Source organism: Hirundo rustica, chromosome 3, assembly GCF_015227805.2.
Source record: "Hirundo rustica isolate bHirRus1 chromosome 3, bHirRus1.pri.v3, whole genome shotgun sequence".
Classification (NCBI taxonomy): Eukaryota; Metazoa; Chordata; class Aves; order Passeriformes; family Hirundinidae; genus Hirundo; species Hirundo rustica.
In genome coordinates, this window is record NC_053452.1 from 102,901,187 (window position 1) to 102,928,089 (window position 26,903).

General features: G+C 38.2%; 1 protein-coding gene across 6 annotated transcripts in view; it reads left to right on the forward strand.

The window, feature by feature from the left end:
* GREB1 (growth regulating estrogen receptor binding 1) overlaps positions 1-26,903 on the forward strand; it is an 89,358-nt gene that overhangs the window by 29,052 nt on the left and 33,403 nt on the right. For 4 of the 6 annotated variants that reach the window (XM_040060382.2, XM_040060379.2, XM_040060377.2 and 1 more), the window contains 14 exons: positions 3,619-3,775; positions 7,744-7,869; positions 8,588-8,764; positions 15,443-15,625; positions 15,902-16,045; positions 17,312-17,437; positions 19,342-19,464; positions 20,810-20,947; positions 21,126-21,311; positions 21,850-22,200; positions 22,893-23,021; positions 24,461-24,586; positions 25,007-25,204; positions 25,295-25,475. In XM_040060382.2, coding sequence (XP_039916316.1) covers positions 3,619-3,775; positions 7,744-7,869; positions 8,588-8,764; positions 15,443-15,625; positions 15,902-16,045; positions 17,312-17,437; positions 19,342-19,464; positions 20,810-20,947; positions 21,126-21,311; positions 21,850-22,200; positions 22,893-23,021; positions 24,461-24,586; positions 25,007-25,204; positions 25,295-25,475 — 2,345 coding nt within the window. The remainder of the gene's footprint in view (positions 1-3,618; positions 3,776-7,743; positions 7,870-8,587; positions 8,765-15,442; positions 15,626-15,901; positions 16,046-17,311; positions 17,438-19,341; positions 19,465-20,809; positions 20,948-21,125; positions 21,312-21,849; positions 22,201-22,892; positions 23,022-24,460; positions 24,587-25,006; positions 25,205-25,294; positions 25,476-26,903) is intronic. The other 2 variants (XM_058420009.1, XM_040060378.2) reach the window with 2 other exon arrangements.

Consider the following 26,903-nt stretch of genomic DNA (forward strand, 5'->3'; position numbering starts at 1 on the left):
TAGCAAATTCTTTTGCAGAGCATGAGAACATCTTGTTATTCTCCTCTTAGAAATGATACCATAGAAATTACTCGTTAAACTATTTCGAAAGAATGAAAGCTGGCTGCTCAAACTTGGAAAACATATTCACTGCTATACAGCAATAATGAAAGGATTCATGTAGTAAAGTAGCAATGTTGATTATATTATGTAATGCAAAAAGCTTGCAACTTAATATGAAACATTCCCACCTGTAATAATTTGTAAGTTGTATCTAAGGCTGAATTTCTTAGTAATCAACAAGGTCTTCCTAATTTCCCACTTAATTACCTTGATTATTTTTTAAGTCAACACAGCCTGCATATACTCTTTAGTTTCCTCAGTTTCTGCTGAGGGCAGGCTTTATTTACCAGTCTATTTCAATGGGAGTTGTTAAAAGCCCTGGATTGCTTCCCATGCTCCAAAGTCCATAGCATTCCTTAGGATTCTCAGTCTGTCTTAGGTGTAGGATTAATTTTGTCCAGAATTGCTGTGCTAGATCTTCAGTCTTCACACAACCCTAGCGCTCCTCACTGCAAAAAGCCACTAGTGTGTTGCTGTCTTTGTTCCACCGTGCACAAGTTCTCCCCGTGTGATCTGGGTGCTGGGACTGAATGTCCTGCTGCTGCTGGCCATTGCCCTCTCCCACTGTGACCTGCCATTGTCATGGCTCTCAGGGCAGGGATTGCCCTCATGGCCAAGGGAACTCCTTACTTAAATCACAGCACTGGGGGGCAGGCTCATAGCAGGTTCTCTTAAACCCTGACTGCTTCAGCTGCAGTTGAACTTGAAGTTGACTCTATATGTGACAGACATTCACCCTTAAGAAGGTCCCTATTTTTCTTAATTACATAGACCCTGTTTACCACTGAAATACTGACAGTTCCCTGTTTGGAATTTTAGATGCTCCTTTCAGTGACTAACAAACTTTTACTCACAATTTCTGATGCTGGACTTAGCATCTCTCTTTGCCAGCATTATCCATAGGTTTCTAAGGTGTTGGCCTGACCTGCTTTATTTGTATCTGCAATATTTTCTGTGGCTCCCAAGTTGCTCAGAGTGGCTTTTGTCTTTTTATCATGCTTTGATGAGGTTCTTCCAGGTCCAGCTCTTCGCGTTTTTCCCCTCCTTATATTGGCAAGTATTTTCTTCTGTGTGCTCTCCACGGAAACTGACCATGTGATAGGGAGGTGCCTTTTGATTTATCAAAATGGGCTCAAGGGCCATCCTTCTGTGTCACTGTTTTTTTTTAGTAGATCTAATCACAGTCTATGTGCATGGCTTGAACTTCCACAAGCATTTGAAAGTTTAGCTTGTGGCACTCAGTTGTACCCAAGAGAAACCAAATCAGGGCTGGGAGTGCTGAGTTCATTGCAGCAGGGACAGAGGACTCAGTTTTTGCTTCCCGAGGCCATGGAGTCAGCAATGGGCAATTCAGATACCACAGTCTGAACAGCTCTAAAGAAAAGAGGGGATGACAGCTGTCATATGGTTAGTGGGAGATGGTTTCTCCTGTGCTTGCTTTGGAGAAGTAATTTCTCCTGCAGTTGAGAGTCAGTGGGACTCTGAACAGCAAAGACTGGTGCTGGCAAAAAAGCTCCTGTAGCGCGCATTTTCTGGTTCCAGTGGTGTGTGCTTGATGATGAAAATGGCTAAAAAATATTTATCACATCTTCCAAAATAGGTTCCTGTGTTTATGATTGTGTTTACACTGATTGTAAGATCACACAAGCATGATAGCTTACAAATCCAGAAAGCATATTCTTGTTTCTTTTTACCAAACCATTCACAAAATTAAGTTACCTGCCTAACAAATAAACATGCTTGTGTGGCAAAGGATTCCCAAACCCACCTGTTTCACATAAAATATAAACTTAACTTATTCCTTATCTGTAACACCACATTGATAAGATGTTGGCTTCTGCCATCCTCAGGACTGAATACAGGGTTTCTCTTCTGACCACCCATGGACTCTATAAATCCTGAGCAAGCATTCAGCATTGAATATAATTCATTTCAGAGCTGACCTGGGGTTTCCTGCATGTACCTTTGATAAAGCTTGTTAAGGACACTGATGTCAGGCTTTCCTCATTGTCTTCAGCTGCCTTTGGTGTAGGGGAAAGCAGTACTCAGAAGAGAGTTCCTATCAGTGTGGGATGGGAGCTGTGACCTGCTTTCTGTGATGGAAGAGAAGATGTAGCCTGATTTCCACATTAGCACTGAACATCTGTAACAGGCTTTGCAGCTTCCCATTTACCCTTTACCAAATGGATGCATCAGTACTATTCAGTGCAACTTCCTTGTTTGATTTTGTGTATATTCATGAGAATTTTGTTGGCAGTGCCTTCTTTTAGTCTAAACAATTTTCTTCAATGCTGCATCCATTGTTTTATAGTTCTTGTTATGATTCTATTAATATTGTATATATCTATTATAGCAATGTTATGTAGTACTAGCTATACTCTCTATGCAGTACTAACATGATACAAACAAGTACACTAAAATATGATTATATATGTAAAATACACTTTGCAAAGTCATAAAAAGGTATCCAGAACAACAAGTTTGTATGTTGTTACCTTCAAACCCCTTTTTCCATGTCGAGCAGTATGTGGTTTCACAGTGGTTTTGCTTTTGCTCGACTGATTCCTGCAGGATGCTTCCCAACAGGCTCATTTCCCAAGCAGTAGCCAGTGCCGAGGAGGGGCTCCTCAGTGTTTAGGAATTACTGCCACAAACAGGAAGCATTTCATGCTTTCTATTCACAGTTACTTGAGGAGGGAAAGGACATGGGGCCCAGGGCAAGAGCTACTTTGTAATAGGGGAAGAAAGCTGACATGGCTTTTGGTTACACCAGTTCATTGTGCTCCCTGTGAAAAGCAGGCGTCAGTAAAGTCCAGGGAATATTCAGCTGGAATAGACTGTCTGCTCAATGACAGAATGAATAAATTACATGGTTTCACTAAAAGCAAAGTCCTAATAAATAAATGAATGCAATATCAACGCATGTGAATGGATACTGTTTCATTCTAACAACAACAAAAGAAACTATGTTTTACAAGGAAAAAATACTGTTTGGAGTGAAAAGTAAAAGTTATATTTCACCGTCTCTGGGTTACAGCAATGCTAGATTATTTATGAGACAGGACCTGTAAAAGATATGTTGAACTGCTTTAGCCAGCGTTCAGCCACGATAGACCATGCAAAGATACGTGCACAAAACTGTGCTATTGCCCAGATCATTTATTCCATTCAAATCGCTTAAAACAGGCTGTTTAACCATAGATTGATGACTATTGAAAATCTCCTCAACTGCTATATAAATCAAGGAATTACTTGAATCAGATTTCTAGTCACTTTTTCAACAAGGTGCCAAAGCTTACTGCCTTTCTGCTGAAAGCTGTTACTTTTAGATAACTTCCTGTAATTTACCAGCAGGATCTGCTCAGTGACTGCTGCAGTCAGTGTTCTTTGCCTTTCTTTGTGGACAGTGAAGCATTTCTCTTTCATGAGAAATGTTGAGCCTGTCATCAGCATGCAGTGATTGAGTTCTGAGTGCTTAAATTTTAATTTTTTTTTTTTTTTTTTTTTTTTTTTAAGATGGGAAATTCTTACGCTGGTCAGCTCAAGACAACACGGTTTGAAGAAGTGTTGCATAATTCTATTGAGGCCTCTCTCCGCTCAAACAACTTAGTTCCCAGACCAGTCTTTTCTCAGTTGTATTTGGAAGCTGAACAGCAACTATCATCACTGGAAGGTAGGAAAAAAAGGAATTTCTATTTCTGTCAAAGGCAGTTCTGCTATTTGCTCAGCCACAGCTCAGCATGCACATTTTAAATCTTAATATGGATAAACAGAAGTTTTTATTTGGATTTTTTTTTTTAATGACCTGCAAATATATATGTACTAGAATTGGATTAAAAATACAAACTGCACTGTCTTTTATTTTGACAAAATTAAGCCACTTGCTCAGATTCATCTATACACAAAAGCTGAAGTTCTAGGAATTGTTCTAATTGTGGAGAAGTCTTTGGAGATTTGGAGCATGAATCTGTTACCCTATAATTTATCATATACTGCTGAAAGTCACGCAGTAGAAAACCCATAACAGATTTATAAAACATATATGATAAGACTGATTTTCAGTGTGCGTAAATACAGCAGAAATATTTTTTAGCTGTTGGGATGGTTTAGAATTACTTCAGGCATAATATTTGTAGTTATTCTGTAGTTGCAGAGGTAAAAATTTAGGTGTGTACTCTCACAAACTCTGCACAAGTTGGTATTTAACACATAGGATTTCTCACTGATTTTGTGTTTGTGTTTACAGAAGCCTGTTTTCTCAGTAATACAGTTTAAATAAACTGTATGGATCTGATAAGCAAACTCATGATGCTGTTTGGTGTCTGTAGTGGTCTCATGGCTTCCAGTGAGTTTGCTGGTGTGTGCATAACATTGGCATGGTGGTGTAAGGTTATGTTTAATAATTTGATTATTTAATCATTTCTGTCAAGAGGGTGGAGTTTCATGTCTTTTGTCCACACCTACTTCCCCTGTCATACTTTGCCGCAGTTACAGTGAGAAATGCGTAAAGGTCCACAGTAACACACAACACGCACACAAAATCGGGCCAAGGAGTAGTAACAGATAAAAATATTTTGCACAGGTTAGTCTTTGCTGTTGCCTCACAGTGACAACTGTGAATATTTCTTGGGAAAAAAAAAAAATCTGCTCACACATCATTAGTAATCTCCTTTTTTCTTTGCTAATATAGGACAAAATAATGAATATACATTAATTGTTTAAATATATATGCTGCATATTCCCTGCACAAAGTGATCCTACTATCAGACCCTTCCATAAGGATTTAATAAACTTTCATGGCAGCTGTGATGTCACAAAATTGATTATGACATCAGTTGGGAAAAATGCCACAGGAGCAGATGCATTGTTCATGAACAAAAGTGCAATTTCACACTTCTGTAGTTTCTTTCTTTCTTTCAAGACTTTCAAAGAACTTTGCAAACCTTGAGAGGCTGATTCTGTGTTCATTGTAGTTAATGGAAACAGAATTGAAGTGTAATTAAAAGTCTCATAACAGCCTGGCAGAGAGCATTCCTTTCATGAAAGTCCCAGACAAGGGGAACTCTGAAGGCGCCTACAATAGAGTGTCTCCTAGGTTGTTCCTCAGGTGGAAGAGGTCTTCAAGCTGCTCTAATGTACTGCAGCCTTGTCAGAAATTGAATCTTCCACTTCTAGCTACATGAATCCCTGTGCTCTGAGGGCCAGGAGGCACCTGAATCAGAGACAGCCTTGGGGGCTTGTGCAATGCTAATGAAACCCTTTACAGGTGGCAGCAGCTCATGCTTGAGTACTTTCTCTTTTTTTCTCTTTCCACTTTTGAACTGAAAATGCTGTAGCTCTCTTATTTCTTGTCTCCACTTCCATTTTACATTTCTTTCTTAAATCACCTATTATGGTTGAACAGACCTCACAGTTTACCTCTGTCCAAAAGGGAAATAAAACACATCTTGTTCTGTTCACTTCATCTGTCTGTACATTCCCATTTTCTCCCTTTCCATGAATTTTGCCATCTTTTGGATCTTCCACTATGCTAATTTAATATGTAAACCCAGCAAAAAGAAAAAAGGAAATTGGTCACTTTTTTTTTTTTCCTTAGTTAGGTTTTTTGCTGTTTAGCAAGCTGGGATCATTCAGCAAAGGCTCCATTAAGTGTCAGAGCTGGCACAAAGAAGAAGGAAAGGAAGGAAGGATGGAAGGAAGGAAGGAAAGAAGGAAGGATGGATGGATGGATGGATGGATGGATGGATGGATGGATGGATGGATGGATGGATGGAAGGAATTTCTTATCTAGGGGCAAGGGGAAGGAGAGGAGAGACAGACTCAGCCCTTTTTGTGCTGCATTTGGATGTTAGTCAAGGTTATGTCAGAACACATAACTTACCATTGTCTTAAATAGCATCTGAATGAAGATTTTCACTTTTCCCTTCATTCAGTTGCAGCATTTCTGTGTTTAGACCATGCCCTTAAAACACTTGTGTTTAATGTTCTGTTCTTAGTTGTGTGCACCAGGACTAGAGCTTAATGTTCAGAGTTCAAAAGTAAGCATGCCCTTCAAATCCTCTTCTAGATTGGACTGTAAATCTTAATGACCTTGACAGATAAATCTTCAGACTCCAGATTTACTTTCTCCTCCCTGGTTCTCATTTATCCTATAGTAGTTGTCTAGCTGATTGTACAATAATTTGTCAAAAAAATAAAAGGATACTCTGAGGAGGGTCGTAGGAAAGAAAAGATAAATCCTTGATGATATCTTATGGGATTCTGAGTTCCTGAACCAAAGTCAATTAAAGCAAAGAGAGTATGTCCAGTCGACACTGAGCTTTGGAGGATGACTACACTGCTTCACTGTTTTTCTGTTTCAGGACTAAAACCTGGATCAACAGAGTAAGGCCAGTGCCTAAGTGCTCTTTTACTTGCCCAAGTACAAGCAGCTATTCAGCTTCCTGCTGGTCCTCAAGTACTTGTTGTGTTTGCTGCAGGCGTGTCCCTACAGACACCTAGAAGCCTACAAGCCTAAGACATAAACCCCACTGGTTTGCTTAGTACTTGTCTCTCTTGTATGTAAAATGTTCCTCAGCTGTCTGTGGAAGGGTTTTCCCCATTCACCAGTTAGTTGCTTTCCTCTGTTTGCCACATTTGTCCCATTTGCCAGGAGTGTATCTGAGCCGTAAGAGGGGATGGAGTCATTGGTCAGTATATTTTGCTGGAACTGTTGCATCATGCATGAAAAAACCATTGTCCTTTGGATGGAGAGAAGGATAGAAGCAGTCTCTGGCTGAAGGGGTGAAACACACAGCAATAAACCCCTGTAAACACACAGAACACATTCTAAAAACGGAGGCTTGTATCATGTATTCCTCTCCAGCATTCAGTACTGCCTCCATAGAGCCTCCTGGACTTGCACAGTGCAAGCACAGGCTGGTGTGAATCACCTTCCCGAACATCTGCCTTTCCTTGACACTGTACAGGGAGTGTCAGTGCATTACTTGGAGCTCTGCATTCTGGTTAGGAGACAGACAGGCTGAGAATTAGGTGTTCTTGTCATGGCATCATCTGTGGTGAAGCTAGTTTCAAGCAGGAACTGTGTTTTCAGTGTCCTGTACAAAATCAAGGACATGGTCAATACCTAATTAATAAACTCTGTACTTGGACTGTAGCCAGGACATTCTAAAATGCCAGCAAGTAATGACTGTGGGTTTTATCGGCTGTTAATATTATAAACAAAGAATACAGTTACACTGTTTTGATCAGCAGGAGTTCAGACATTAGAAGCTAGTCCCCTAAAAATTGTGCACTTACCTTAAAATAATAAGATTTTATAAATTAATAACTTGAGGCTTCTGTTTATTTGTCCTTTAGGGTGTTTTACTTTCTCAGGTGCAGTTGAGTCAAGCTTTTGAACTTCTTTTGCACAGGAGCTAACATCTTTATTTTCTTGGTGAAAGGCATTCTATTATAAGCGTGACTGGAAGTTGGAGCTTTAAGGAACAACTATCAAGAGTTGGCAGCAGTGAAGTCATTGTCAAGAGTAGAGAATCCAGTTGCTCCAATACTTTCTGTAACTGGGTCACCCTGTTCACTCACTGGTTTGTTGCCAGCATTTTCTGTTGTCCAAGTAATTTATGCTATGATAATTTGCAGCAGGCAGCAGAGCAGATAATGAGGAAGAAGAAGAAGAGGAGGAGGAAGAAGAAGGCTCAGAATCAAGTAGTCCTCCTGTTTCTTACCAGATGAAGCCTCCTCCAGAAGGATGTTGCACTACCGATGGTAAGAGTACAAATTGTGCTGTCAGAAGCATTTGCCCTACTGAAAAGGGTAGAATTTGGTCTATTTCCCCTATAATTTTTCAGAATGAGATAACCTGTAAGTTATAGAAATCCTAAAAATGTCAGTGTTCGTTACCTGCCAGATAAAGCTGGATTGCTCTCAGTTGCCCTTCTGTTTGACAAGGTCTTTATTCAGTGTCAGATAAGCATTTGTGTTGGAATGCCTGGCACAAGGACAGAACTTCCGTTCTCTTAGGCAGCATAGCCTTTAAAATGTGGAGTTTGCAGGCATAGCATTTGCTAAAATGAGTATGATAATTCTTATTGCTTTATCACCACTCTGTTTAAAGTGTATCTTATTCTATGAAGCTGTAAAAAATATTTGAAAACCCAGGAAAAGCTGGTGAAATTCACCAGATTTTGAGAACTATTTTCTCCCTTTGAATGTCTGACCTAAGTTATGATGATAGTGATGAGTCCTTAAATATGTAGGTTACAAACTACCACCAAGAGAAACTTCACTGTACCTTTTCAAATTTTTGTTTGTTTATGGCTGACCAAAATGCAGGGAAGAAAATTATCTTTAGTATGCCCTTGATCTTAGAATGTAAGACTTTGTTTTTCGTTAAAAATATAAGAAGTCCTTTAATGAAGACAATTGTGAGCAGGAAAGAAAAACATCTTGTCAACTTAAAATAAGTTGAATTGATTTTTTCTAGGTTTCTGCCAGGCTGGTAAAGATTTGAGACTGGTTTCAATTTCTAATGAACATATTGAGGTGCCATCTGGATTTTTACTTGTTGGTGCAAAGTCACCAAATTTACCTGATCACCTGTTAGTGTGTGCTGTGGATAAAAGATTCCTACCAGATGACAACGGGCGCAATGCCCTCTTGGGTAAGTCTGACTGCAGTAAGTGGATTCTTCTGAGGCTTCAATTAATAGCTAATTGTTTTTTGAATTCAGCAGATCTTATTCCTATTCCACATCTACAGTAATGCTCACAGGTCATGCACAAGAAGTTAACAAGTCAGAGCTGGCTTTGGAAAGGTACAAAGTGAGCCACTTCATTAGAGATGCTTCATCACCTTCTGTCCATTAGTCCATGGCTAAAGTCATTATTTGACTGGTGCATATCCAGGTTGCTGGAACTGCACATCTGGTAACTGCACTGGTTGAACTGCTGCCTGTGTCTGTTTTAGCTTTCCAAATGCGGATGTGTACAGACTGGAGGCCTGTCAAGTGGAAATTTCAGGCTCTTACATACATGTAAACAGTTTAATGATAGTTTAGACTACAAAAAATGATGACCATTTCAAACTGATTTCAGTTGAGATAGGGATAACCTTCTCCACTGTGTTTGAACAATAGCCTGGGTTCTGGATCCTAACCTTTTTGCTATCATTGCAATATAAATAAATATGAGTGATTATAAGTTGAAATTTCTCCTATATGTGTAATCAGTTAATACTGTGTGTTTGAAAAATACCCTTAGGAGGATGCTTCAATTTAATGTGTTTAATCTACTTAAAAGTTTAACTAATACCTAAAAATAGGTCCTCCTATCTATTTTTATTATAGTCTTTCTGATTGTTATTAACTTCATCCATATCAAGCCAAATAGGGCAGATCTGCAATCATGTGAATTAATTAATGAATATTAATGTTATCAAAACGGAATGTTTTTCATATTGGGAAAGGTGGTGCATAATTGGAGGGGGAACTCATTTTGCAATCAGACACTCTTGGATTTGTATACATAGTTTTCATAATTAACAAAAAAAATGATGCATCATATATTTGTGCACCAGTCTGAGCTTTGAATAACAAAAGGGAAACATTTCCCAAGAATTTTAAGATATTTTTTCCCACAGACACTGAGGGATATGACATGAACTCAATTGTTATCTCAGTTTGAGCAGCTCTTCAAGGCATTTGGGTTGACAGTGGAGTGTGAAGGTGCATAATGTGATTCTATGTACAATAATTTCTTTTCCTATGTGATCTTGTAGAGTTGGATTGGTCACAGTGCATTTGACCAGTGATTGTAAAAGAATTAGGAGGGTTGTAAATCACCCACGTGTTGTCATTTTAAAGATAAAGACAGGAATGTTGTACCACTCAAGTCATTCAGTGCTAGCACTATTAACAGCTTAAGCTCCTTAGGCTGTTAGCAGAGAGGAAGTAGTGTATTTGTTAATTGTGTGCTAAACAAGAACAGAAAAAGGCAACAGGAATGTAATTGGGAGGGTTTTATGCTACTTGCATCCTCAGTTTGCTTATTTAATACATTTTAGTTTCCTGAAACCATTTAAATGCTTATTTTTGACTCTTGTTATACACTTAAACCACAGTAAATCACTTTCTTTTTCAGAGAATTCTAGTAACTTTGTAGTATGACTTTTATGTACTCTACAACAAGCTCAAATAGAAAAGAATTTACATGCTTTATGATCCAAGTCTTCAGAAGGTGGAGATAAAATAATGTTACTGGTCCCTAATCTAATGAAAAAAATTACATCTCATAATACATAATTTAATAAAAAAATAATATCATACTAACATGAGGAAAATATACTATTTGTACAATAGATTATACTGTGGATAGAAATTATTGTTTGACTCAGGTTTTCATATGCCAGTGCAAGTCAAATCAGGGGGAGTAAAATTAGAAACAGACATGAGTAGTCTTTGTGGTTTTGGACACACAGTGGGATAAAAACCAGATCCATCATTGCTCTAAGTAATCTATTAATGTAGCACAGTGATCTCTGTCTGGCAGTAGATTTAAATTGAAAACACATCATATGAAGAAAGGAAACTATTTAGTGTCTTACTTTTCAAGACAGCACAGAAGCCTTATTTTGGATATTCTGAGTTTTACTCCGTCAAACATGTTGGCCTTTTGATACAGCATGGGAAGTGGTCCCTTCAAGCCTTCGTAAGTTTAGAGGGAAAGTGAATTGAATTAATTTTGAATTGAAATTAGCTGTCATGAGAGCATTTCACACATTTTGAGTAAGGCTTGTTGGTGATACAGGAAAAGGATTTGTAATCCTTCAAGCTCACTGGGGTTTTTTTGCCTGATTTCATGCTTTTTCCTGTTAATGTACTGTATTTTTGTAAGGCAGCTGTTACCAAGTACTGTTGAGTTTTTTCAAGAGAGTTTATTTAAAGAGAGAAGACACCAATGAGTCACCCAATAGTTTCCTGATTCTTATGATCTGCTGCATATGTTTGTGAAGCTGCCTGTAGATTGTACAAAAAGAGCAGAAGAAAGCAGGAAATGTCTCAGTAGTTTCAGGGCCAGATTTTAACTTAAGATGTTGTTCTCATTTGGGGCTGCTGATATTCCTCTGGGGCATGTGCTGTTTTATTGATAATGCTACTAAGTTCTTCCACCATCAAGGCAGATGTGCTTATGATTTGAAAGTAATTTCTGTTGGAGGTTGTTTTGTTTTTTAGTTTTTACGATTGATGTGTTATTCCATAGGAAAAAACCTCAACAGTTTCTGGAAAAGACTATACTTTTGACAATGAAAATGTTTTCTGTCTGTAGGCATGTTCCTCATATGATTCTGTTAATCATGGTAGATCACAGGTTTAACTGCTTTGCAAAACAATATCAGGTTTTTGCCTTTAGGAAGCTGTTTCTTGGGTTTAATGCAGTCTAAAAGAATGCTTAGATGAAGGAAGTGATCTGTGATAGTGAGATATTTATTGTTTCCTAATTAAAGCAGCAAACATGTAATCACCCTGAAAAGGATTTTTTCTCTTCTTGTTTTGATTTTTTTCCTAGTTCTCGCTCTTCAGGGGAGTCTCTCATGATAAACAAGGCAGCTATTCACCCGTCATTTTCCAAAAGACCAAACAGCTGCCTATTTTCCTAGCAGGGAACAAAAAATCTTTTTTGTTTTGTTTTGTTTTGTTTTGTTTTGTTTTGTTTTGTTTTGTTTTGTTTTTTCCTGGGGGTCCCTGAGGTCACAATGACAGAGGAAAAGATTAGTTTGCTTGCATTGTAAGCTGAATGTAAGATGAAAACATTGTGGCATAAAATACTAAGACTGCTTCTTATAAATATGCAATGATCTGTTGGGCTTTTGTAACAGTACTGAGTTTCGATACAATGGAGATCTCCAGCTTGACCATATTGATTTTATTCATTTTTTAAACATAGGACTTCAGTCTTCAAATGGATGGTACTGAGTAAGTGGGAAAAGCATGCAGCATTGTCAGTGTTTGTGTGCCTTTTTCTGTGAGTAGAACTGAAAAGGAGAAATACTTGTGATGAAAAGTTGAAAATATAATAATTCTTTGTTTAAGCAAGCTGTAAACTTTCCACTAAAATATTAATGTTAATTAAAAGCCTGTTACTCATTTAAAAGAGAAACAAGAAAAAAAATTTCTGCCACTTTATGAAAGATTTCATTATGCAATATCAAGTGGATGTCCTTCCATTCTGAAGTCCTCTCTTTATCCCTACCACAAGGTCACTGTAAATCCAAAGGAACCATTTTATCAGTGAGAAGGTAGGTCAGGTTTCATAACCTTTTGGTCCAAGGTCCTTCTTCAGAGGACAAGGTCCCCGCTGTGGAAGAGCTTTTTAAATTATGGACAATTGATTTTGTGATGTGAGCAAATTCAAGCAAATGAATATGATAAATGACAGATGCAATCAAACACCTTCTGATTAAACAAACTTCAGAGGGGAGCAGCCTTTAGTCACAACTGAACTGGGCTCAGTATGAACCAATGACCGAAAGGTGAAAGGCTTTTAGCCCCTAAACTCCAGGCATTGATTTCTAATTCTCTTGTGAAATCAATCCCATGACATAGATATATTGAGTCACCTTATGGCTGCCCCAACTCCCCTGACCTTTGTCCCCTCTATAATGTATGGAAGAATATTTAATGCAGCTTGTTTATGAGACAAGCTGTCCCCTCTCTCAGCTGCTGCCGTGGGCCATGGTGTGAGCCGGGCATTTGGAGGAGGATGATGAAATGTTTGTGTTCTCAGTGTTACTCAATCTGCCACATGAAATGCTCTGAGCAGGGGTGGCAGAGCTCTGCGATGAGAAACGACTGAACAGCGTTTTATTGCGCTGCAACTATAAGAGCGTGCTGTGTTCAATCTGTGGTGTCAGGGCTGAGCTGCATTCATGAAGCAATGGCTGTCACCAAAGAGTGTCACTCAGAGGGAATGGGATGGAAAAGGGTGTTGGCAGGAGCTTGCAAGAAAGGACTGTCTCACTCAGAGGGGCTGGAGAAACTTGAGGTGAAAGATGGTAATTTGACTTAAAGAAAAAATTAAAAATAAGCTTATAAAACGTCATCCAAGGGCTTTTCAAAACAAGTGGACAAATTTAGATCTATTTAATCCTTACTAAGCCTCATCTGTGTGCTATATAGGGTGTAAACTAATTTTCCAGTAGATGCTGCAGAGTTAAGAATAGGTGATTAGGGCAAAAGGTAGAAGTTATTGCTAAATCTGGTTTGGACAGACGTAATTTACAAAAGTTATCTGAAAATCATAAGTCCAAATGACAAGATTTTGTGTCTACTATCCAATGTGGATTGAACAAATACTTTAGCATTTGTGTTTGTCAAGTTGCTTTGTCAAGACAATCCCAGCAAAATTATAAAACCTAAAAAGTGTACTTTTGGAAAAAAATGAAGAGTAAATTCAAAAACATGTGTGGTCTTGTAAGTGGCAACCAGGCAAACAATGCAGTGCTGCTGCTGTGATGCTCTGTGTGCTGCCAAATATATGGGAAGTTTTCATTTATTAGCAAAAGCATTTTTGATGATTTCTTAATCGGCATAAAATGCGTGCAAACTCTACAGCTTTTGCCACATCCGTTCTAATTTTGTTTCCTTTTGTTGTTGCTTTTATTGCAGCTACTCAAGGCTCTCTGATGTTAGACAGATGCTTTTGTGCTGACTGATATAACACAGAGGATTCTGCAGAGTCATGACTTGTCCTGTTTTTATGAGTCACAATGACTTTTATCATCCCACTGACTCGGATCAGAGAGATAATAGGCAGCTTTCAATGGTGGTTAGCCACTTGTTCCCATGGATACCAGACCAATCTCCACATCAACTTTAGTTTTCTAATAAATTCTTCTAAACCTTTTGAAAACTAATGAAATGCTCAGGTTGAAAACCAAGCAACAGGTGTTTACAGAACATTATATTTTAATGCTTGTACTTTACAGAGAGAAAAAAGCATTGACCGTTAGTTTACGAATTTGTTAGAGATATGTGACTGAAATAATAAATTTCATAAATGGCTCTTAATTTCATTTACCATATTATTGATCCTTTATTCCATTTTGTTCTATTCAATTGTATTGAATATAGAACAAATTGTCCCCCTTATGTGTAATATATTTCCTTTATTTTTACCATGTTTCAATTCACTGAATAAACCCTTTTCATTTCAATTCCTGTCATTACACATAAAAATGTTCATTACATATGATTAAAATGAAAGAAAAGATCATACTTCAGGTCGTGTGTGGGGAACAGAGAGAAAATTTCCATGGGCAAGATTATATTTTAATTTCTCCATATAGGATGATGATGATGATAAGAAGAAGAAGACAAAAAAAAAATACTTTCAGATAGTTGCATTAGTCTGATGGCAGATGAAAATGTCTTAAGAAATACCTTGTAAAACAGACAAAAAAGGAGAATCCTAATGTGGCTGTGTGAGCAGTGCCCTTTATTTACAATGCTAATGACATCAGCACCATGAGCCCCTTTTTGGGGCTCAAGCTGTGTATCTCAGAATGAGAGGAAATGGCAGTATCCCTGCAAATGCCCCATCAAGCCTGAGTACAAAAAGCTTTACGGGGAAGGACTATGTCTCTGTTGTGTCTATAAAGTTGCAGACACTTTGTTCCTGTAATCATAAATAGTTTCAACTGCTGTGAAGTGCTGACACAGTCCAGCCATCATTTGACAAAGCTATTTTAAATTAATAGCTCAGGAATGCTTTAGTATTTTCTCCTCTCTAAAATAGCATCTGTAGTAGGAACTTGGTAGTAAATATGTTTAGATCAATTTAAATGTAGTAGGTTAAATATACGTAATTTCTTGAGACTTAATTGCATGTTTCATTGAATTGAGTGAAGTTCAGTGAAATTGAGTGATATGCCCAAGAAAACTGAGAGAGAAGTGAAGCATGCACGTGCTGTGGTGCTGAGTAGGGCTGGGGTTAAGCAATTGACTCAGTGCTTTTCAGTCAGAAACTTTTCACAGGTAGGTAATAAATAGGAAATGTGACCTTTTTCTGTGGGAGAAAATGAAAAATATGGCCCATTTTATTTGTTTTTTAAACGTGGGGCTGTGTTTTTGCAGTCTGTTATCTGAAGTGCAATACACTTTCTGTACAAAGTGCAAATACTTCTTTTGAGGAAAACGTTAATAAAAATTTCACTCTGTGGAAAAAAAAGGCAACCAAAAACCCAAAACGGTAACACAGCCTTTCTCTGGAAAGAGTCATGTTTGAATGTTATTAATAGTGACCCACCTATCTCATTGGATTATGTGTATTGTTTATTTTATCAGGCTTCTCTGGCAATTGTGTTGGCTGTGGCAAGAAGGGTTTCTGCTACTTTACAGAATTTTCAAATCACATTAATCTTAAACTGACCACTCAGCCCAAGAAACAGAAACACTTAAAGTATTATCTGGTCAGGAATGCACAGGGAGCTCTGACCAAAGGATCTGTAATCTGCTGGAAAGGGGCAGGTAAGATAATGAAGCTGTCTTCCTTGAGCTCTGGTTTTCATCATCCAAGCTTAGCTATCACGGGGACTGGCGTCTGTGTAAAGCTTAAGAGAAATCATTTGAAAGACTCTTTAAAGCCAGGTGACTGCTAGAGCAGCTGTAAAAGCCATTGTCTGACCTAATATGAGCCCGGCATGTCTGAAGACATTGGTTCTTTCATTCCAAGTGCTGTAGCCTCTAAGCAATTCATGTGTAAAATTACCAGAAAAGTAAAGAGGGTTCTTTTTTGTTGTTAAGAGTTCAGAGGCCGGCAGTCTTCAGCCAGTACCTGCTCAAGCACCTTGTTCCAATTGCCAGAAAGCTCTGGCCTCTCAGGAAGCACCTCCAGCGAGCCTCTCCCACCTGCAAATGCCAGTGCTCCAGCTGGGACTCAGCAAACAGGTACAGGAAAATGCACTGGGGTTCCACTTCCACTTAACTCTTGTGTGCTTGTGTGCTTGGGTGTACTTCTGTGAAAGCAAAGGCAAACAAACAAGTAAGCACATTGCCAAATAAAACAAGTTGAGTAGAATTAGAGATCTATTACAAACAAAGAAAGCAATTATACTTAGAAGGCTTCTCGCTGTCCATTTTCTCATGTTAGGTTTGTGTATAAAAGGCTAGCAAATAGTAAATAGGTATTCTGCAGCTTGCTCACAGTTGAACCAAACCAAAATGTTTTAAGAAGCCCTTACTTCTAAAGTGTTTTTCCAGCTGTCACTTGTCTGGTAACAAGATGACAACTGTTACAGGATCCAGTGTAATTTTAGCTTTTTTGTCTGATCCAGTCTGTTTTATGCTATGATCTGAATCCTTTTCAAAACAGACAATATATGGGCATCGGCTTAAAAGCTTGTGAAATTTTTCTTCTGCTGAGAAAAGTAACTTTATTATTAAAAAACAAAGTAATGGTCAGTATCTGTAACTTTCTTTGTATTAAGAATTCTTTCTGGGACCTTTACTTTTCCATTAACTTGACATAAATGAAAAGTGATAGATGATAGAGACTAGAGTGATCTCTCTGAGCTTCTTCGTAATGAATACAGCGTTTTAGTGTCTTGTGACTATTACAGGTTTTTCCTGGGTTTTTACACAGGGGAGCTGAAGCACATCTGTGGAGGTTATACTCTATTCTCTGTGTGAGGTAGAAACCTGTTAAGTGATCGTGATGTGGAATACTGGTGCGCTTCCAGAAAAAATCAACTCAATCTCTTTATGATAAGAGATTGCCTTATTTTTTTTTTTCTCAGATGTTACAAAAAATCTACATTAATTACAAGCATATTAGGCTTGAGAACACTTTTTTTTTTTTAATTAATGCAGCATAGTTAAAAAAATCTTAGAGAAAGATAGGCTTAGGAAATTTTAAACATCTCTCTATTGCCTGGTTCTTGAGTAAACTCTGTGTAAGAGCTAGGGTCATGCAGAGAAGCTACAGCTTCTGACAGATGCATTTAATTGAAGAGTCACATTTTGCCCAGGCACATAATTGGGAGTAGGAGGTCAGAAGTGAATTGTTTCATTCAGCATTGTGCTCATTCCTGAGCAGATCCTGATGGCTCTGTTAAAGTAAATGATAAAATGATTGGTTTGTTATATCAACTGAGGATCTTGACCTAGAAATGTTCATGTAAATACTTTGGTTTTTTTGGTTTTTTTTCTTGTCAGCTGCAGCCATAGATCACATCCCTTCAACAGCCGCATTCAGCTCAGCAGTTTATAATGGCAAGGAATCACCTAAACAGCAGCTGATGAAAAATAACCTGTCTGCTCTGACAAGACCTTCAGTATTAGGTATTTGTATGGATTTGTTGCTTAATAACCTAAACTCTATGTGTATAACAGAAACACTGAACAAATTGTATCATGATGTAATTTCCTGAATGAATAGGAATTACCATTCCCTTCCAAGTCCTTTCTGATAACAATACTGTTTTCTGTATTAATTTCCAGGAAAAAAATCCCAAAACATTATATAGTTTTCAGCCACAGTTTTGTTACAGTTCATAATATCAACTGGATTCTTTCCTCATATTTATAGTTCATTCATTAAATAGAGACACAGACCAGATTCTGAATCCAGATTCTTAAAGAATGTGTCAGTTTGCATCGAATTCACCAACAGATTTTGTGAAGAGTATTAAGAAATATTTATAAGTAATCACTCATAGGATGTTTCCTATTGCAGTTCCTATTGAACTGTGGCAGTTCACCTTGGGGTGGAGAGCTAGACTTTGGCAACTGGCTCAGAATTCAAGAAACTGTCCTTACTGTAGTAGTATTATTTTGCGGAATTTTGTTAATTGTTTTCTGCCACAAACTCTGTCATTGGCTTGTTTAAGGAAGAAAATTAGTTTTCACTCTAGCTAGAAACAAACTGTAGTTCTATTTTAGGATAAATCTTCCCAGATTTCACTGCTGGCATCACAGACATATACTTCTCTGCCCATTCAGGCTCTTAATCTCTTTTTTCCATGCAGCAGCACATTGCTGCTAATTCATTTCAGAAGGATTAATTTCACATATCAACATATCTGCAGGAAAGAGCACAGCACTGTCAAATAAAAAATCCTTTGTATTACTCTAAGTAATCTTGTGACTGTCCCAACGCTGTGCCAGGAAACCAAGTGCGAGGATGAGCAGCACAAATGGCCAAAGGATGCCCTCGCCTGGTAAAGGTGTAAGGGACAAAGTCATTGGAAATCTGTGTGTGAGGGTCTGCAAGAGAACAGTCTTCTAGACCTGAAGACCTCGGGTTAATCTTTAATTTGAATAAAGTTTTCAAAATTAACCCCACACTTTCTATATGAAATTCTTACATTGCCTCACATTTTATGTGGGATTAACTATCCCACCAGCAGGTACAGCCTTGGCAGGGTGAGGCAGTCTTACAACCTCTGTGTAGTCATGTCCAGAAACAGAAATAGCTCAATCCTGCAAGTTTCTGAGCAATTCCCGGAGGACCACTGACTCGCAATAATTAGAAATACTTGATGCTAGTGGAAGCTCATCTTTGCAGGAGTTTGCAGGAGTGCCCAAGGAGACTCAAGAAAATGATGAAAGAAAATTAAAGAAATCAGTCATCAGGATCTCCCAGAGAAACTGTGAGAAAGTTGTTTTTACTGAAAAAAAAATTGAAGCTATACATTGGTAGGAGAAAGGTGTAGATGTGGTTTGAGAAGAGTTAATATGGAATAACATAAAACCAAAGATGGAATCAGCAAGAAGTGGCAAAAATCCTTTAAATGGGGAAATTGTTGAAAAGAGCAGATGTTTATTACTATTACTCTGGAACCCTTGGGAATATTATTTTTCAATAAGTTAAATGTAACACTGTGTCATGTGTTCTGAAATAAAAGGACCAAAATGCCCACAGTCTTGACTTCAAAATATTAATACTTGTAAAGATTCTTAGTATATCTCTTACTATACTTATACTGTATTTTTCTTAGTAGAGAGAAAGCATTGGTATAAGATAAGGAAAATTTGGATAATTAAGAGTTCTCTGCAACAGAAATTTCCAAGAAATTTAAGCAGGACACAACAAAGTAAAATAAACCACACAAAATTATTATATTCATAGACTTGACCTTTTCTACTACTATACTCGTTGAATACATGCAGTCTATCAAAACATACTGAATTTCCATGCACAAACCTGTATACTTTTTATTCTAATATTTCTCTGAAACATTCAGGCACATTAACAAATTCAGGGCCTCCAAAAAAGCGCCATAAAGGTTGGTCACCAGAATCTCCATCATCCACTGAAACCTGGAACTTGCAGCTCAATCCACAGGCTCCAAACAGAATTAAAAATGGTAAGCTATACCCAAAGTAATGATTTGGTTTCATTATTCAGAAAATAATGGGGGGAAAGAGGTATTATTTTAAAGACACAGGTGTTAGAGTCCAGGGCATTACTTTGGCTGCCCTGGAGGGTCAGAGACCTGGACAGGGGGGTCTGGGACCCTGGCCCAGAGCCCAGAGGGACATTGGCTTTGATCCCAGTCCATGGGAAAGGCTTCCTGTACTGCGGGAGGGATTGCAGGCCACAAGAGTGTGAAAGATAGTAGTTTAGCTTATCACAGGGTGAGAAAACAGTAGATTTGGGGTTTTAGTATTGAACTGAATGGGGGTAAGATGGAGGATTTGGGGCATTGTCTCCTGCTTCTTCTTTCTTCTTCCCTCACTCCATTTTCAGCAGTGACGGTGGCACAAAGTAGTTTAAAGAGATTGGGTCAAAGCAGAGATGACCTGTTTAGTATAAGTGATAGGTATTGGCAAGTAATGATAAATAAAGAATACGTAGCAATTAGTATAAAAGATAACGACAGCCCGGTTCAGGAGGAGTCGAGGAGTCACCTGACGCCCGAGCAGCTGCAAACATCTTTGTTGGACACTGAGAAATTTGTAAGATAAGAAACAGTAAACGAAGCATGCAACCTTGAAAAATCAGAACCTGAAGACTCCGTCTCTTTCTTGCGTCTGGCTCAGGGCTTTGCAGAGAGCAAAAAGACTCTAAAACCACCTGAATCTCAGAGAAAAAACCCGAGACACATGCAGACTCATATGAGAGATTTCTTTGTGCTCACCTAGATGCTTTATTTCCATTGATTTCTTTTGAGGCCCTGAGCCTAACTCAGGGCTATTTCACTCTAACTGAGTGAAATAGACCCAGTTTCCCCAAAATGTTTTCTTACAATGTACTATTTTTACATTAAAATTACCATAAAAAGTTATGCTTGAGCAAGCATTGAATCCTATTTTTTTCTTTCTTCTTATAGCAATAAAAATTGTTTAGAATGAATGAAACTAAATATATCACACAGAGCTCACAAATCATAACTACACATCTAATCACAACTACATGATATCACATAAGTCTGTCTGTTTATGCATTCCTATCTGGAACTGTTTGTTTATAAACATTTCAAGATCTTTAGATGCATATGGGATGTCCAGTGTTGCAGTGACATAATTATTCTTCCAAGACCCTTAACATAACAGTGTGGGTTGTAGTAACAGATCATGAGCTGTTTGATGGAGCCATAAAAAGCAGTTATTACTGACAGCAAATGTGGGTATGAGCTGATGCTGAGTAACTTCTCTTTGAGGAAATCATTACCAGACCTAACTCGAGTAACAATATGTCTGAAATCTTAGATGGAGGAAGCGTGTCATCTTTACCACATTCTGCTTTGGTGGGACCAGCCTCCTCTCCAATGGTGGGCTCAGGAGAACCAGTCTCAGTTCCTGACAACTTGCTGAAAATCTGTAAAGCAAAGCCAGTTATTTTTAAAGGTAACCGCCCCCCAACCCCACAACAAGGCCACTTTTTTTTGCAAGAGATGTAAAGATATATCCCACCCCTAAACACTGCTAACACTATCCATTTTAAGAGGTTGACTGTTTAAACTGTTCAATGTACTTACGGAAAATTATGAAATTAATGTGATGTGTACATACATTTATTTTGTAGGTCATGGAAACTTCCCATATCTTTGTGGGAACATTAATGATGTGATAGTGAGTCCTTTGTTGTACACCTGTTACAGAAATTCACAGTCTCTATCTAGAGCATATGAACAGTATGGTGCATCCACAATACAGCCTATTTCTGAGGAAATGCAGCTGTTACTGACTGTCTACTACCTTGTTCAACTAGGTAAGATTTTTCCTCATCCAGATAGACTGCATTGAATATATTACATGCAGACAAATGAGAAGGGGAGTATTAGGGCAGGACAGTACTAAATATGAGTCTTTGATAATGGGCTATTAAACTATTTCATTCATGGTTATGGAACAAAATTAAGTAACTATATCTTAAAGCCCAGACAGAGTGAATTATAAGCATACAAAGTTTAGTTTCTGCTATCATCTGGGACCTCAGAATGAACATTAAAGGAAAAGAGATGTAATTCACTGTTCTTGCAGACAATCTGTGGTTTAGAAGTAATATGCTAAGACAGGCAACACTCAACATCTTAAATATTTCTAATTAGTGGTACTCAGGTTCAAATTAGGGCAGCTTTATCTAAGTATCACAAAGGCATTTCAAAATAAAAAATTTGCTTCACATCTGCTAAAGGCAACAGAGTCATGCATGCAGAAATCTAAAGCATGGTTTAGAAAAAAAAAAGTTTTTAACTCAACAATTTTGTTTAATTGTTTCATAATATTTCCCTCTTATTTCTTTTTAGCCGCAGACCAGGTCCCTTTGATTGAGGATTTGGAGCAAATATTCATGCGGTGCTGGCGGGAATCCCACCTGTCTGAGATCCGTCAGTACCAGCAGGCTGTTCCCCAGGCCCTTCCCCAGCTGCCCAGCCAGATCACCCCGGTGACTTCAGCCCAGCTGCCCTGGCTGGCAGGGCTGGCAGCCAGCTCCTGTAATGACAGTGTCCATATCATTGAGTGCAGCTACTCCCTGGCAGAAGGGCTTTCCGAAATGTTTAAGCTCCTCATTGAAGGAAAACTAGTAAAGACCAACTATGTGGTGATCATATGTGCCAGTAGAAACCGAGCCATTGATTCCTGCATTGTGATAACAGGTAACATCCCTGGGATGTGTCTCCTTGCAAACCAGAGTAATTCAGTGCTGTTTGGGGTTTGGTTGGAGTTCCGGTTACGTTGTTTCACAAAGCAGAGCTTTGACCATCCAGTAATGGGCTTTGATGAACCCAAGCTGACACTGCGCAGTTGGGTCTCTCCCCAGCAAACCACCTGCTGCCTGCATTGCCCATTTTCTCACCAAAGCATCTCAACCAACAAGTCCACAAACAAAAAATAGTGAGTTACAGCACACACAGTGAATAAAGCTCTCCTGCTCTGTGCAGCTGAGATAATACTGCAGAGAACCTTTCCTTGGCTTCTAAAAGATGACCTTTCAATGTTATTCCCTTCAACAACCTGTTCATCATTCAATAATTTTGAATGGCCATTCAAAGATTCATTGTAATTGTCAGATAATTGTCAATCCTTTCAATATTATAAGGTCTTTTTATATCCTGTATCAACACATACTTTCCAAACTGGGAATGAAATACACAAAATTGTAAAACATTAATCTATTTTACATGCGTCTGGTGCTTATATGTGTTGGAGATATAAAAGACTCATCTCTGCCATTTTTGTATGTGTGGTATTCATTTAGTTTTAGAGTATTTTTATTATGACTTAGAGCATTCTTAACTTCAGTTTGAAGTGTTTTCAAAAAATTTTTTTTTTTTTTTTTGTCTTTTAGGAAAGTATCAGGCAAGAGTTCTGTCTGAGAGCATGCTCAGTCCTTCAGACTATCAAAAAGAAGTTAACTATCAGCTGGTCACAGGGAAGGTGGAAACTCTGGGGTCTTTTTTTAGCACACTCTGCCCAGGTATCTAACAAGTTGTAAAGAGGCATGTTTCCAAATCCCTGAAACTTTTAAATCTGAGAAAATACCTGTGCTCATTTCCTCACCAGAAGCAAGACGCTATTAGAAATACATGAAAAATGCAGGACAAAGTGAAAATACAGTTGAATTGAAATGCTTCCTAAAAGAGTTGGTTTCTAAAATCCATCAGTTTCATAAAAAGAGGCCAGCAAATAGCTGAGCATATTATTCTTAGCTATGCAAATTCATCCTTGTGTTATCTAAATCCATATGCAGATGATTGTACAAATTCTTTTGCCCTAAGCATTTAGACCAGATAGATCAGAGCTATTTTATGAAAGGTAAGATTTGCCCCTTCAACTTACCATACTTTGAACTTGATTGTGATGCCTGGGACAGAGAGGAAAATTGTAGAGAGACAGGGTTACTGGATCATTTTTCAAGTGAGTGTACTTAGAATTACAGCAGGCAGGATTATCTGGGGATAGATTAAGCCATGTGGGAAGTTAAACCATATCTCACAACTAGGGCAAATGCAGCATACTTGTCAGTGTTAATGGGCTGTCACAATGCCATTCACATCATGTTGGTAAACAGATCACAAGAACCCTTCTGAATGTGTCATGATATTTTGAGTGGCTACTTAAGGGAGTCTCATTTTCCTTAAATCATCTTGTAGTTATGTATTGTTTATCTTCAAAGTATGGTTCTCAAAATCAAAGAGAACCATAGAGAGTCACAGAGAATCAGAGTGCTCTGCTGTTGCTATTGTTTGAGCAGAACAAGTAAATGAGCATCCTAAAAATAGTTGCCACCTATATCCACTGGGCTGCTCTTCACAGGACAGGCTCTGCCTTTCTGAGCTGACTGCAGGCATGCTCAAACATCTTCTCAGCTGCTGAGAAAATACCAACACCTGGATCAGGCATATTGTACTCTCTGCCTAGCTGTCATCTATAAGTAGGGTCCCTGCTCTATAGAAATGGGTATGGTCTATAGAAAATATTTTTCTCTCTGTCTCAAAAATGTTAGAGTTTTAAAAGTGTTTATCAGATTTTTCTCGACTTTCTTGTGATTCTTGTTAGTGAACAGTAGGGATCCATGGTCTGAACATAAACTAAGCAACTTTCATGTCTTTGTTGTTGCTGGTTTGCATCAGGGCCTTGAGGCTAGTTTTCTACCACATTCCATGTATCTCCTAGCTGGTCTGCAGAGAGGGTTTGTCATTCTCCCGTCTGGTTTTCATTTTTCCAGTGATACTTTGTAAAAACAGATGCAATAGAAAATAACAAGAGGGTTCCTGTATAAACTAGCCAATAAGCCAAGGGCAGGATAGCTAGCAAATATAAATAAAGTTTTTAAGATCTTCAAGACAAAAATCAACATGAAATGCAGCTCTTATTAACATGGATGTTTATTCCACTATCCCTTCAATTTGACAGAGGGTGACATTGATCTTTTGCTGGAGAAATTTCATCAAGAAAACCAAGGACACATCTCATCATCACTGTCTGCTTCAGTGAATAAACCAACAGCAGTGAATGGAGCTGGAACAGCTGTGTGTACAAGTAAGGAAGGAGGATGTTCTTAAAAAGTGACAGAGTAGGGTGCTGGACATCAAGTTCTGGGTGCATAGTTAGATCCCTCTGGGCAGAGCCCAGAAGGCAAAGGTCCTGAGGCAGCAGCAGCTCATGTCTTGGCATATTCAGATTTACACTGAGTATTACAGTGTTTGAAGCTGTAAGTCATACTTCTGTGGTAGCAGAATGCTATTGTTCAAATTCACTTTCAGATCTCAGACACTTATAGGACTAAAAAGTCCAAATACAGAAAGATTTCTTTGCATATTCTGTATGGATTTTCATAAATGAACTCCTGTAAATAAGCAAAATATCTTAAAGAGTATATCATTCTTTGCCAGACTCTTAATATTTTGCATTAGATTAGACTTTGGGCATATATCTAAACAGAATTTTACCTTTTTCCAGGTTATGAGATTGAACAACATCATATTCGTCCATTCCAGCTAGCAGTGGCTCAGAAATTGCTGTCTCATATTTGCTCAATTGCTGACTCCAGCACTCAAAATCTTGATTTGGGTTCCTTCGAGAAAATTGATTTCTTGATTTGTGTTCCACCCTCCGAAGTGACTTATCAACAGACTTTGTTTCATCTCTGGCACTCAGGTGCTCATTTGTTAGCTTTATTTTAGATTTACACAACATTCTTAGATGTATTCATATCCAGAAATAATGACACTTGTTCCATTCTTTTAGGTATATTATTAGAACTTGGATTAGAAAAAGAACATCTTACAAAACAGAGAGTGGAACAGTATGTAATGAAACTAGATGCTGAAGCCCAAATTAAATTCAAAGTCTTTTTGCAGAACTCTATGCAGAATCCACACACACTGTTTGTCCTAATCCATGATCACGCACACTGGGATCTAATGAGGTAAGAAAACTGTAACTTGTTTTTAGAGAAATTATTATTATCTGCATTATTTATCAAGATTAATTTTCAGATTTATCCCTTCCTTCATCTGTTTGCATCTTTCTGCTAACTCTGTCACCCCATGCATTGAATAAACATGTTTTAAGGTCCTTCATAACTTATTTTTACCCTGCTTATTATATTGTGCCTCAGTGGAACATTTCAGCTTTTTTGATCCCCATTCTTATCTACTTTCAGCCACAGCTATTGTTTTTTTGGCTGTTTGTCCTTTGTTCAGGGGAAAGCTTCCTGTGAAAGCCAGATGAGAGCTCCTCATCCTCTGTTATTGTCCTTTGGGCTGTAATATTTGCAAAACGCTGACACAGTGAGTAGGCACTGGGCAGGGTTTTGCAAATAGGCAACACTGCTGCCTTTTTTTAAAATGGATTGGAATTTTTCCAGTTATTTCCTATCCAAAATCACTGATTTGTAAGAATTGAAAGCTTCTGTGGGTTCATAGTGATGGCAGGTACAGTTTTGAGGGAAAGAGAGAAGTTCCTGTGCAGTGTTTACCAAGTTCCCCATCAGCTCACTTGCATACTCATTGCTTCCCTCACAGAGCTCTGTTCCCAGAGATTCTCAACAACCTGACTGCTGAGAAGTGGAGCTGCTTTTGCTGTCTGGTTCTGATGCTCTTGGGGAGGTCGGAAAACATTCTGAATTCCAGAAACACCAACATATTCCAACTTTGGGATCATGATAGTGTTTCTGAAACCAAGAACAAGTGGAATCTTGCTTGTGAATGAAGTGAGGTCTTGTCTTTTACGCTAGTTAACAACGATAACTTTCAATGAAACCATGTTGGAGGGTTTCCTGATCAGCTCCTCTGTCTTAGGAACTTACATGGACTTTTATAGCTGTCCCAGCCTTCAAGGCATTTATTCATATAACATCCTTGAGTGGTAGGGAAGTACCTATGTTGCTGCTTAACTATGTTTTTGTAGTGGTTTCATGTTCACTAAATTTTGGTCTTAGTACTTACTCTTTTTTGAGAGAGAGACTAGGAGAAAAACAAAGCAGGCTCAACCTTAAAATTAACAAATAGTTTATTGACATACACTAAAAGAATAGAAAAAAAGAAAGTTGGAAAAAAAACTAAAATGGAATGAAATTTCAAAAACACTTTTCCCTCTCCTTACAAACTGTTCACTTTCTTACAAAACAACATAAAAAGACAAAACTTATAATTTTCAGTCAGTTTCACTATCTGACAATAGTCTTCCATCAATTCATTAGGGGAAGAGTCTCTCTTAGAGTCATGGATCCCACTGACAACTTAGAACAGTTCTCTTGTGGGTTTTAAACTGTCACAAAAACAACCACCCAGAGAAACCTGCCTTTGTGACCCTCCCAGGAGCAGTTTCCCAAGCTGCTTATGGGTCATGGGTC